Source organism: Halichondria panicea, chromosome 11, assembly GCF_963675165.1.
Source record: "Halichondria panicea chromosome 11, odHalPani1.1, whole genome shotgun sequence".
NCBI lineage: Eukaryota > Metazoa > Porifera > Demospongiae > Suberitida > Halichondriidae > Halichondria > Halichondria panicea.
Window position 1 is genome coordinate 1978888 of NC_087387.1, and position 12322 is coordinate 1991209.

The 12322-nt window shown below is 41.6% G+C and overlaps 2 protein-coding genes across 4 annotated transcripts; one reads left to right on the forward strand and one right to left on the reverse strand.

Moving 5' to 3' along the window:
* The first annotated feature begins 3 nt into the window (after positions 1-3).
* LOC135344586 (eEF1A lysine and N-terminal methyltransferase-like) lies at positions 4-6200 on the forward strand. The gene is made up of 9 exons (XM_064541816.1): positions 4-731; positions 2056-2174; positions 2427-2573; positions 3438-3624; positions 4010-4184; positions 4668-4888; positions 5202-5340; positions 5566-5691; positions 5894-6200. Exons 1-9 carry the CDS (start codon positions 72-74, stop codon positions 6172-6174), a joined length of 2055 nt encoding a protein of 684 aa, XP_064397886.1. The 5' UTR covers positions 4-71; the 3' UTR covers positions 6175-6200.
* A 401-nt stretch (positions 6201-6601) lies between these two features.
* Positions 6602-12311, reverse strand: LOC135344621 (S-phase kinase-associated protein 1). Of its 3 annotated transcripts, XM_064541879.1 has the most exons (10): positions 12163-12293; positions 11863-12053; positions 11543-11674; positions 11161-11337; positions 9818-10636; positions 9574-9697; positions 8699-8913; positions 8310-8379; positions 7104-7174; positions 6602-6785 (listed from the first exon to the last, which is right to left on the reverse strand). In XM_064541879.1, exons 6-10 carry the CDS (start codon positions 9668-9670, stop codon positions 6750-6752), a joined length of 489 nt encoding a protein of 162 aa, XP_064397949.1. In that variant the 5' UTR covers positions 9671-9697; positions 9818-10636; positions 11161-11337; positions 11543-11674; positions 11863-12053; positions 12163-12293; the 3' UTR covers positions 6602-6749. The 3 variants fall into 3 exon arrangements, with proteins under 3 accessions (XP_064397949.1, XP_064397947.1, XP_064397948.1); XM_064541877.1 differs by lacking the exons at positions 6602-6785; positions 7104-7174; positions 8310-8379; positions 8699-8913; positions 9574-9697 and having other exon boundaries at positions 9950-10636; positions 12163-12311; XM_064541878.1 differs by lacking the exons at positions 6602-6785; positions 7104-7174; positions 8310-8379; positions 8699-8913; positions 9574-9697 and having other exon boundaries at positions 9950-10636; positions 11863-12049; positions 12163-12284.
* Between the last annotated feature and the right edge of the window lie 11 nt (positions 12312-12322).

A 12322-nucleotide genomic window follows, 5' to 3' on the forward strand; every position in this document is an offset into this window, starting at 1 on the left:
GATATTTGCATATCTACCACCCATGTGGCAGCAAACCAAAGAAACAGCACAGCTTACCAAGAGCTACCGAGATGAGCAGTTTACTTCCCAAGTCAGTAGAAGAGTTTCAGCTCAAGCAGTATTGGGACAAGTTCTTTGCCAAGAGGGGCTCGGCATTTGAGTGGTATGGAGAGTATACGGACCTCTGTCATGTTCTTCACAAGTACTTGAAACCTGCAAACAAGCTACTAGTGGTGGGGTGTGGTAACTCAAAGCTGAGTGAGGCCCTTTATGATGTGGGGCTCCACTACATTGATAATATTGATATCTCTGATGTTGTAATTCGTCAGATGTCGGCGAGAAACAAAGACAAGCGACCCAAAATGACATACACTAAGATGGACATGTTAAGTATGAGTTATAGCGATGGAAGCTATGATTGTGTTGTGGATAAAGGCACTCTTGATGCAATTTTCAGTAATAATGATGAGGAGACGTTGACCCTAGTTGATGTAATCTTTGACGAAATCGAACGTGTTTTGAAGACCTCAGGGCGTTACATTTGCATCACTTTAGCTCAAGATTACATACTCGATAAAATTCTAGACAGGTTTGGATCTCATTGGTTGCTAAGAGTGCATCGTGTGTTGCTAAGCAATGATGGAGGTGGTGGTGGTTTGGGTGGAGCTCTGCCGGTGTTTGTGTTTGTGCTGACCAAAATGATGAGGATTGCGTCTAGACCTCCTATCAGAGTGAGTGAGGCTGTAGTTCATCTAGTTAATTGGGCTTTTAACTTGATCTAGCCTCGAATCCAGGCCGATTAAAATACGGCCTGGTATCTATTGCATGTGTAATTAATCATAGACATGGTACATACACGCCCACGTACTATCTATATACTATGTACATGTACATGAAGCTTTATAGCCTAGCTAGCTAGCTGTGGCACTCTATGGTGTTGTCGAGAAGGCTTGCACACTGGTCTGAAACCAGAAGAGGCTCTCATCTACCTCTATGATGGTTGGATGGTTGTGATGTTTTGAACTTGGTTTCTGTACAAATGAGAGCTTCTTCTGGCTTCAGACTAGTGTGCAAACCTTCTCGACAACATCATAGAGGGCCATAGCTAGCCAGCAAGTCTTCTTGACAACGCAATAGAGAGCATAAGCTTTACAGGAGACAAATATTTGATACGGAAAGAAACTAGTAAACAAACTAGTTTACCGTATAATTTTACAAAGCTTTACTAAAGTATATGGGTAACTCGTTATATAACGAGTTACCCATATTCTGGGTAACTCAGTTCGCGCATGTGCACTATCACCCATGCAATAGAGACCAGGCCGTATTTAATCGGCCTGGTCTCGAGGCTAAACTTGATCTCGCTACTCTTACTCAGACTTTTATAATACCGTAGTGCTTATGCCCTCGTGCTTCAGGCAATAATATGCCATACAATGTATATGCGGGCATAAAATTATGCGTCAAGTTACTTTGTGCTCAGTATTAATTGTATACTGTTTAATTAATTATTATATTATATTATATATTATTATTATTATTATTATTAATTGTATACTGTTTGTGTGCAGCTATCAGTAGCAATCAATTTGACACTAGTCTCTTCGTATGTACTAATGCTGTGCTAGAAATTTATACCCAATATAACTATGCGAGTGGTTATCGTTCGAATAATGTTGTATAGTCGAAGCGTATAGCATACAGTCCCATATAAATCGCAGGTTTAATTAATCAGAGAAATAAGTGAATGTTTTCTGAATAACTAGTTATCTGCTAGTAATATTAATTGGCCTGTGTGTGGATGAGCAAGGAAAAAAGAATTCTAGTTGTTCCTGTTCAGAGCTGCCTTAGAACTGCACACTGCACAATCATGAAGGACAAACTTCAATCTCTTCACAAAAATCATCGTTCAGTTGATCGTGTTCTCTTGCACTCGTTACTCATAGTTAGAAAATTATGCGTGTTAGCTAATTAACCCCGGTCACCTACATGTACATGTGCTATGAGATGATCATTACCTGTTGTGTGTGTATAACATAATTATTGTGCATGCAGGTGTACGAGTATGTGGTTGATGGGAGTGACGAGTGTGTGAGATGTGAGGGTGTGGAGGGCATCGCCAGCTTTGTCAAGGACAACCAACAGTACGGCATTGTCTCTCACCATCTCACAAGGTGAGCGCTCAGTTCTGTACTTTCGTTGGTGAATTTAATCCTCAAATTTTAATTACAGTTTACAGTTTACAAGCAATCGTTGAGTCCCTACAACTGTTTGTGTTATTTTTCTAATATCGATCTGTTGAGCCTCTAGAACAGCCTGTGTTGTCCCCTAAGCCTCTATAGAACTGTGTGTGTTGTACTTAACGGTTGTAATGTATTGAAGAAAGCTGTAAATATATTAAAACAGTGATATTGTTTTTACTTAAGCCTCCACCCCAACGAGCCTGCTGTAACCTTTGACCTCTGGAGTCCGGCTGTTAGCAGTGAGCCTCGATACACGCTGGCAGTTGTTGATATATCCAAAGTAAAAGCCAAGAGTGGGCCTTTTGCGATCTTCATTGCTCCACAGGGAAAGTAAGTTGAGTAATCCTGTGTATGAATTAACTGTCATAATAATTATGTGGATCGTAGCATATAATTACGCCTCGGTTTCGCATGCGCAAGCGAGGTATATGGTAGTGTGTGTGTGTGTGTGTGTGTGTGTGTGTGTGTGTGTGTGTGTGTGTGTGTGTGTGTGTGTGTGTGTGTGTGTGTGTGTGTGTGTGTGTGTGTGTGTGTGTGTGTGTGTGTGTGTGTGTGTGTGTGTGTGTGTGTGTGTGTGTGTGTGTGTGTGTGTGTGTGTGTGTGTGTGTGTGTGTGTGTGTGTGTGTGTGTGTGTGTGTGTGTGTGTGTGTGTGTGTGTGTGTGTGTGTGTGTGTGTGTGTGTGTGTGTGTGTGTGTGTGTGTGTGTGTGTGTGTGTGTGTGTGTGTGTGTGTGTGTGTGTGTGTGTGTGTGTGTGTGTGTGTGTGTGTGTGTGGACTGCTACAGCTGCTCAAGGATGAATCAAGTGCAAGTAAGAGTTTCTATAGGCTTCTAGTCATGTTTACTTGGATTTTAATTTGTGGATTTGCAAAATAATGCTTCGTTTTCGTTAGTTTTGCTTACTTGGAATGCCATTGCAGCCTTCTCAGAAGAGCATGTAGCCAAACTTGTTTACCGAATGTTGCTACTCTACTTAGTAGTTAGCTCTGCAGACGGCAGCCACTAGTTAATTTTAGACTTGAACTTTTGGCATCGATCGTTTTTAACAACAATCATGGTCGATCATTACCAACTCTTTGAGTTTGCATGCACGATTGGACTGAATAAAAGCAGCTTTATGTTATGTAGTTTTGGCATCTCCACTGAGGCATCAGCACCTGCAAGTGCTTTCATTATTACATCATTAATTTTTACAGAGAAACAGATTGGCTCTTCTCGTGTGATTCTGGACGCTCACAGCTTGCAGACTCGGCAAGTTTCGAGAGGCTCGTGATTGTCACACTCCATCGAGATCACACCTACACCAGTCTGGAGGCAGTAAAGGAAGAGGTGTCGGGGAGAGCTGTGGAACTGGTGCAGAGTGGAGTGGCTGCGAGAAAACAGGTACCAAATGGTAATAATAGTAATAGGCCGATTCCAAAGTTCCTACGCTAATTCAGAGACCCAACAATAATTATGTTTGTAGACACAATCATGACAAGGTTGCCGTTATGGTCCGACCATTGCTGCATGAGCTGCTATATTGGTGAGCTGATCACGTACGTTCCAGACATTTGTTTTTGTAATGCACTTATATAATCCCTAAGCTAATTAACAAGAGACGGTGTTACTATGTTGAATTGAAGGAAGAACAAAAGTATTGTTTGGTTTATCAGAAACTTCCCACTTTTCCTAGAATGTTATCGGAACTTGTAATCTCGTACTTTATTTAGCATTGAGACAAGGGTGGTTCGATTCACCTACTTTTACCACCCCCTCCATTTTTCAGTACCCTGTACTGACTTTAGGGGATGGTCTTGGCTCAAGGGTAGTACTCTGCGAGGGAAAGTCTGCCTACTCTGGACGCTATGTGGTGGAAGAGTGCACAGGGGAAGAGGGACGTGTCCGTAGGCTGGTGTTTTTGGACACCCCACACCTTGCACAGACTGAGATGGTGCTCACAGGTTAGTAAAGCTATTGTAGGGCTATATAAAAGTACTTTAGTGTAGTAGAAGAGGCATAGCCTTCGAGTATGGACTTGTCCCACGCCCATTTGCTCAGTTTTTCTCGTAAGGCCTGCGTAGATCATCGTCCTCCTTATGGGGTGCATTCAAATACTTAATGGGAGCATGCAGGGTGATTTTTATCTAGAATTAATAGTTTAGGGGGATGAGTTTAGGGGGATGATGAATTTAAGTAAGGTTTAGTCTTTAGTTTTAAATTCAGACTAGAGGGGGGAGTTTCCCCCCTGCCCCCGATAGAACCCTTGGAGGTACGCCTGTGATCCCATTGAGAGTGCCCATTACAGTAAAGTTGTCGTTGATTTGGTATTAATTGCGCTTGACACGCGCAACCATACGTGGGTACAGGTACTGTATCTTGAGCTGCATACACTACACAGGGATTATCGTATGCTAGCTAAAACGTATTCATTGTAAACATTGTAGGTAAACCATCCAAGTCAAAGAAATCCAAAAAGACCTCTTCATCCTATACGACACCACTCAAGCCTGATCACACACACTTGTTGTTCGACCATCACAAAGTTGCTATAGCAACTCTGTCACTTGTCCAAGACATAGCAACACGCGGTAGAGAGGTCAAAGGTCTCCTAGTGGGACTAGGAGGTGGTGCTCTGCCTATGTATATGGGAAGAATATTGGACAAAGTGAGAACGAAGAATACACTGTACATCCTTTATTAGTTACACAGTCTAAATCCCTGTAATTATCGATCACTAAAAGTTTTTGCGATACACTTTGGGTCCGTGAATTTTCTTATTCCAAAACAAAAGAACCAATCAATAATTGTGAAATATCTGCGTCTATTGTAATGTACGGAATAGGAGCCTCTATATACAAGGTACATGCACACACTCTGTTCAATTGGTACGCACTGGAGCATACATCACTCCTTGTTTTTCAAATGATAGACACACACGAGTACTCAGTGCGCTCCCTGCACATACACCACACACGCAGCTGTCACTGGACGTGGTGGAGTTGGATCCGGAGGTGCTGTCTGTGGCAGAGAAGTGGTTTGGGTTCAGACAGAGTGAGAGGGTGAGAGTACATGTTAGCGATGGCGTGCAGTTTGTGGAGGACGCAGCTGACAAGAAAAGTGAGCACATGTATACTTACTTGTTGGATGTATTCTTAATAGTTAGTGCTGCAAGTTCAAATAACACTAATCGCTCTATGGGGATTTTTAAGTTGGCTGTAAACTTTTTTCTTATCGTTTTACTAATTGAAAAACTCAAAGCTCATTTGCAAAGAGAATTAAGTTACACAGAATTTAGTTACACAGTCTAAATCACTGTAATTATCTGTTACTATGACACTCCAGGTTGCTATGATGTGGTCATACTAGACGTGGACTCCAAGGACCGGTCAGTGGGTGTGAGCAGTCCACCCGCATCCTTCACCACACCCCTATTCCTTTCCAGCACCAGAGCACTGCTCGGAGATAGTGGTAAGTTGGCTTGAAGTAAGGTCCTAAGCAATGAACTGTGATACTCTAGCTACATGTGCATTCCAATTTTTTTTTTACAGATGTAAAATGCATATGTACATAGTTTGTCTCAGATGTTTGTCTGGCCCGCGTTAGTTGTTGGTTTTAGTAAATAATGTTTAACTTGCACGTTAATTTAACACCACATTTGTTTTACGTGTAGGTATTTTTGTGACCAACCTGGCAGCTAGAAACAAGGACATGAAGAGAGACATTTTATCGTCCATTGCTAAAGCCTTCGTCAATGTGTGGACTATAGCTGTGCCTGAAGATGTCAACGAGATAGTAGTGGCATCACCCTCGGCTAGTGCCCCAGGGCTACTGAGTGGGACTGTGTCGGATGTTGTTAGGCAGTTGGCCAGGAGTGCATGCAAAGGAGCAGCTGAAGGGGAGACAGTAGAGGAATGGACACAATTTTTAAGCAGTGCTGTGAGATGGAAATAATTTTAGTGATTCTTGTTTTGTATTGATCCCAACAATTGTATCCTAGACCATGCATGCATGTGTGCATGGTACCTATCGTTAAGCAAGTGGTCGGGCATGTCATGAGGTAAACGTGGCCTCGTTCCAAGGCCGTTTTTTTCTCTAATAGAGCAATAGAGGCCTGGGACCGAGGCTAGTCGCACATTCAAATACTCTCGTTAATCCGGCCACCCTTGGGACAGTGCAGCTTGGCCGGAATAGTGAGGTGGCTGCATTTCAGAAAATTTTTTTTATTTCACGTAAAAGTTGGTAAAGGGTCACAAGTACAAAAAACGAATATCTTGCTGGTCCATGAACACCCAATTTCTACAGTGTCAGTACAATAAAAGGTCATGGTCATGTGCCCTCAGTAATAATATTGTCATGCATGCGCGCGTGCACCAGTATACAAGTAATAACAATGTACAATTACACATACTCATATATACTATAATTATATACATCAAGCGATAATAAACACAAGCAAGCCAACAGCACAGAGAGAGAGAACTAAAAACTTATGTCAGTTAGTATGTAGTTGCTATGGTGACATGCTCCTATTTCTCCTCACACCATTCATTCTCTTTGCGTATCTGCAAGGAACGAGAATTTACATGCTATAGAACTGTACACCGGCGTTGATACCATACATGATTGTGCATAGAATTAAGTTGGCTACATTTTGTAGAGCAACTATAAGACATGTTAGTGGGGTGGGGGCAATGGATCCGGATGGCTGCAACTATTCGAATGAAGAGACGCATCTACATAAATGTGCTGACAAACTCCCAGACTGTATAACTATAGCCTAGACTGTAGCTGGGACATATACACCAAGGCGTAATGACAATGCACAGAATCTGAGTAAAGAATCTGAATCTCTAGGGGGATCACTATAATTATACACCTACCTGTTCCTCCTCTTCTGGTGAGAAGTCATTCTTGATGTTAAATGTCTTCCTAATCTCCTCAGGGGTTTTGCCTGAAGGGAATGCACACTTTAATAAATAAGAACCTCACATTGCAGAAGGAGGGAGGACACAAAATTAATTCACCTTAGCACTAATTAATAAAATTCTTTTCCTTATTTATAACTCCGTATATTGGACACACCCACTCTCCAATAATGGAAAGAAAAGATGCACTGTTCAAAAAATGTAATTAAAAGGTCACAATAATTGTGTCCATGTATGTGCATGTCTAGTCGAGTGCCAACAGCTGCACAACCAATGAAGAGTTGTAGCCTACAACCAGAGGATGTTGGTTATGACTCATAATGTTCTCCGGAGGAATGTACGTGAAAGGAAAAAAAAATTTAAAGAGAAAAGTAGCTAAAAAGTAGCTATTGTAGCTAAGCTAACACACTGCAAATGATTGTAGCTCGCTATACTAGTAGTAAACTAGAGTGTAAACCCTCGGCTGGTGACGTGATTATAAAGAAACCAGAGGAGTGGATATAGCAGTGCATGTAGTGACACATTTGAGCACAGACAGTACAGGGACTAGGATCACAGCAAAAAACCTGGAGTCTTAGAGAAGTACCCAAGACAACAAACCAGTCACAATTCTAGCTTTCTGCTTTAGTGACCCTTTTCCATTGTTCCTGGTACAGGATCACTTCAGCTGTAAATACGTACCTCGAAAAAAGGCTGCTAGCTAACAAATATTTTGCCCCCTGGAAATTACCAGCTATAAGGTAGAAGCAATGAGCCAGAATCACAACCACCAGTTGTTGCTGCACTTCCTTTGACTCCTGTATTGATGTAGCAGGTACCGTATAGCGGGTAATTTTGTTGGTGCAAATTTTCATATGAGCTACCCATTTGTAATATTCGTACAGCTCAGGATAGCGACGTTGAATCTATTTCGGTAGAATAATATTGTAGTTATGATGCTCTTCAATACGGAATATCCGAAAATTTTAACCATACGAAAATAACCTGCTATACGGTATATCAATCATAGTGTTAAACTACTACGACTCAAAGGAGATGCTATACAAGAAAGATAAACGCGACAAAAGGTACCAACTCAGCGGTGTGGTAATTAATCATGACCAACCTTCTCTGGCCTACAGCAGAGATAGTGACTCAACAATGTGGCTTTAGATTGCTCACCTTTGATCATGTTAGCTACTGTTTTACACGTGACGTCTAGAAGGCCCTTGATGTCAAGGTAGTTGGCAGCCTGTATTGGAGGAAGATAACTATCATACACGCACGAACACACAGAAAGGAAACTAGTACATGCCACACATTAGTGCATGGAAGCATTAAAGCACTCGCACAATTTATTTCAACTACATGCAGAGGCTCAATCTATACATGTACACAATGAATTAGAGAACATACTAGTACAATGATGTGGACTCGGGCATTAGGAATTTGTTAAGAACAGAGCTCTAAAAGGGAGCCATTAATATTTGCATTGTGTAACCATAGATTGAATCTGGTGTAACAGAGGCTTAAAAGGTCAGGCATGTCAAGAGAAAATTCTGTGAACGTACTAGAATGAGCTCAAATAGTGTTCCTTGGTCAACTTTGAGGAACTCCTGATCCCACGGCTCTATGTCATCGGTTCTCTTCTCCTTGTTCTCTTCGTCCTCAGGGGGTGCTGTGTCGTCCTTGTGGTGGGTGGCCCACTCTATCACCTTACGCATGATCGCACCGTTTACGTTCGGTAGAGGCACGGGATCATCATCATCCTCGTCCATACCAAGATCTGTGGATGGGTGTGTACATGGAATAATCAATACTATGAGTAATATTATGTACCGTATAACAGGAAAATGTGGCGGATTTTACAAAAGATTGCCAAATTTAAAACAATCAAGTTAAAGTTTTCCAGAGGACACAAACGTCCTTGCTGTAGTAGCCACGCCTGAGATGCCAAATTAAGAAATGCAAAAGTCAATTCAAATGGCTCATTAGCCAAATATAGGATGTCATACAGGATTTTGAAGTACATGTAGAGGGGGGGAATAAAGGCACGCACAGGGACAGATCCAGGAATTTTGAAAAGTCATCCAAACAATTTGCTAAAAAAGAGGTAAGCTGTTTTCTTTGGACCCTGTCAATATTGCCGACCCGGTGAGTTTTGAGGTTGCCTAAGCGATCTCATCTGACATCATGCAACTAGTGTACCTGAATGTAGGGGGGGGGGGGGTATCCTCCCCCTATGACACCCTAAATGGATTGATACCTGTCAAATTGTCCAGTTATAAATGTAGTATCATGGTTATACGGTATGTAAAAAACACAAGAACCACGCACATGCAACATCATAAAAAAAATACGTTGTATTATTAAAAACATCCACCTATTTAAATGGATAACAGGCAGTCTACCTATAATTTTGCCATACTTTTTTTAGAGAAGTTACCTTCTATCATTGTCTTGATTGTATTGGAGGCTTTGGCAATATCTACCTCCACCTCAAAGGACTCCCCATCACTGCTCTGAAGCTTGATAGTGGGCATGGCTTGACAGTAGTAGATTAAACACAGCTGCACACAGGTAGAGTTTATATGGTCACAAGCTGTAAATATTAAGTGGCCTGCCACTACTTAATTCACATATAGTACATATAGTAAGAAGTACTGTTCTTTTACTTTACTCAAACGTACGTTTGGTGGTTGGCCAGCTCTCAAAATTGAACTCGAACGTGTTCAAGTCCACGTACCTAGTACCTCGACCTCAATGATGACAATGCTTCAGATGACATCATCCTCACGAATTAGCCTACGATCACTACCAAATTCAAGTACAGCATCACACACAAACACATAAAAAAACACATGACACAATCATTTACACACAAAAACGAAACAACTACTTAAGAGTTTTGCGTGCTCTGTGCTTTGGTAGTCCAATAACAGTTGGCTTGACAATGATAAGATCTTCAGGTCTTGGCTTTTCAAGCTTGTACTTGGGTTGCTTCATCAGTGCATAAAGCAGATCAGTCTTTCCACTGGGCCAACAGTGCTGCTGTGACGACTGCAACCATATAGGGACACACTCAGTTATTTTCGCCTTTTTCGAGTCCAATACCACAGGTAGCAACCTTGCCTTCTCAGTTGATGCGTGTGAGTAAGCTAGTAATCTTAGTAGTCGACTATCAACGGAAATCTTTGAAGGTTTGGTAGAGAGTGAACTTTGACTTGGGAGATGTTTGCTATCCTCGCGTTGATACGTGGGTGTGCATATCACGATAATATTTTCACTCCTTTGTATGCAATATTCCTTCCAGGCATTGAGACCGCCCATATTTTGAATCTCTTCCTGACAATGAGGCTCGTAGTAGACTTTGAAGGTTTGGCTATGTAAGAATTCAGCAAGCTTGTTTATCGAAGACTTAGTTTTTGAGGGAATGGATCCAAAAGCGTAGCTGATGTAGACAGTTTTTGGTTCCATGAAGACGCCAGGAGGTGCACACTGGTCACGTGCTGTGTAAAAAGTGAAGTGTGCATTATACACATTCCAAAGGTCATAACACTACACAAAGGGTGATTGTGTACATATCATAATTATGGTGCAAGGTTTGCATATACATTGTTTACATTATTATGCAGGTTCGGGCTTGCCGAAACTTGCATGAGACAAAGGTCTTTGAGAGATAAGCTCTATGGACAAACCAAAACCATTGCTAAGACCACAAAGTAAACTAACTGGTAAGAAGCCAAAGAGAAACTGGCTGTGTACTAAACCCATGGAAAAAATCCCAACAGAAAGGGATCTCATGTGACCCACAGTGTGAAAAGGGCAATGCTATAATGAGTGAGCGACATTCCTACGCAGAGTATGTGAAGTCAACACCCACAAGTTAGGTAGTACGGTTAATCATAATATAAAGATGCATGAGAACAGAGATTCTGTAGATACACAAATATGCGGACATGTGTACACATACAAACAAACTTCATTCATAAAGCCATAGCAAGTACTGACTAAGTACAGCAATGTTGCTAACCTAATTCCTCAACTTGACATTCCTCTGTTCTTGTAGACACTGGATACGTAACACATGTGTTTGATCCGAAATACAGGGTTTGATAGAAGGTACAATCCGGTATAGCATCACGAAACCTCAGCTTGTTGTCCTGTTTGAGATGATCGTATTCAGCTTCCGTTCTTTGAAATTCTTCATCTGTGTGTGTGTGTGTGTGTGTGTGGGGGGGGCTTGGTTACCGGGTGATATGTGTGTGTGTGTGTTGGTATAGGCTATTTGCTCCAAGTACTATTGAATGATTGCTGTGGTCATACACATAACACACAGGAAGATGGAAACCACAAACAGACTGGTGTCTCCATACACTATACTGCAGCTGCTCCCTTATTACGAGGTAAAATACCTGAAAGCTTTTCATCTTCTTGGAGAATGTTCAGAATAGCAACCATTTTCAGATCCAGCAGAGCATAGATCAATTTTTTCACTGAGCTCTTTTTAGTGCCGTCCCAAGTTTTCAGGAACAGATATCCTTTACCTATAGCATCAGTTTCAATAGTCAGAGAATATTTACCTTATGAGAATAGATAACAGGGAGATATACAACAACTTCAAACAAAAATAAATGAGTTAATTACTTCACTACTCAATAGCCTCAAAAACAGCATGGGCTTTTACATTCTGTCAATAGGCAGGCACAATCAAACACAGCAAATACGTTATTACCTGAGTCGTGATGCTGCTGAAGCGACTCGACTTGCTTGCTGCTAAAGCCAACACGACCAGCGACTCCAGTCCAGTCCCTGTTCCGGGGGTTCTTGATTGTTAGATCCCCACCCAACCTTTGCCATGTGACTAACTCCAAGCTAGCTACTGGCTGGTCTAGTATGGAGGTAGCCATTGCTGAAACAACCTATCTGGGAATAAAATAGAACATCATGCAATAAATATTAATTGTAGATTTAGTTTGCACAGTAAATATTTGCACCAGTAAATAACTATTGATAGTGTAGCTGCTCGACTCACCAACAGATGTAGTGGTCCTGGCCAGTAACCCAGAGCTAGAGCTCGACAATTAATGTCAGCAATGTGGACTAGACTTGACTGCAAAGCGGCTGCAATGATCGATCAATCATGAGTGGAACGTATAAATTAAATGGGTGTGGGGCTTGGAGTAAACTCCGGA

Coding starts and splice junctions, on each gene's coding strand:
- LOC135344586 (XM_064541816.1), top strand. CDS start 72: ATGAGCAGTTTACTTCCCAAGTCAGTAGAAGAGTTTCAGCTCAAGCAG. Junction 4,185..4,667: donor GACTGAGATGGTGCTCACAG/GTTAGTAAAGCT, acceptor TAAACATTGTAG/GTAAACCATCCAAGTCAAAG. Junction 5,341..5,565: donor GGACGCAGCTGACAAGAAAA/GTGAGCACATGT, acceptor ATGACACTCCAG/GTTGCTATGATGTGGTCATA.
- LOC135344621 (XM_064541877.1), bottom strand. CDS start 12,037: ATGGCTACCTCCATACTAGACCAGCCAGTAGCTAGCTTGGAGTTAGTC. Junction 11,675..11,862: donor TCAGCAGCATCACGACTCAG/GTAATAACGTAT, acceptor CTGATGCTATAG/GTAAAGGATATCTGTTCCTG. Junction 10,637..11,160: donor ATGTCAAGTTGAGGAATTAG/GTTAGCAACATT, acceptor CTTTTTACACAG/CACGTGACCAGTGTGCACCT.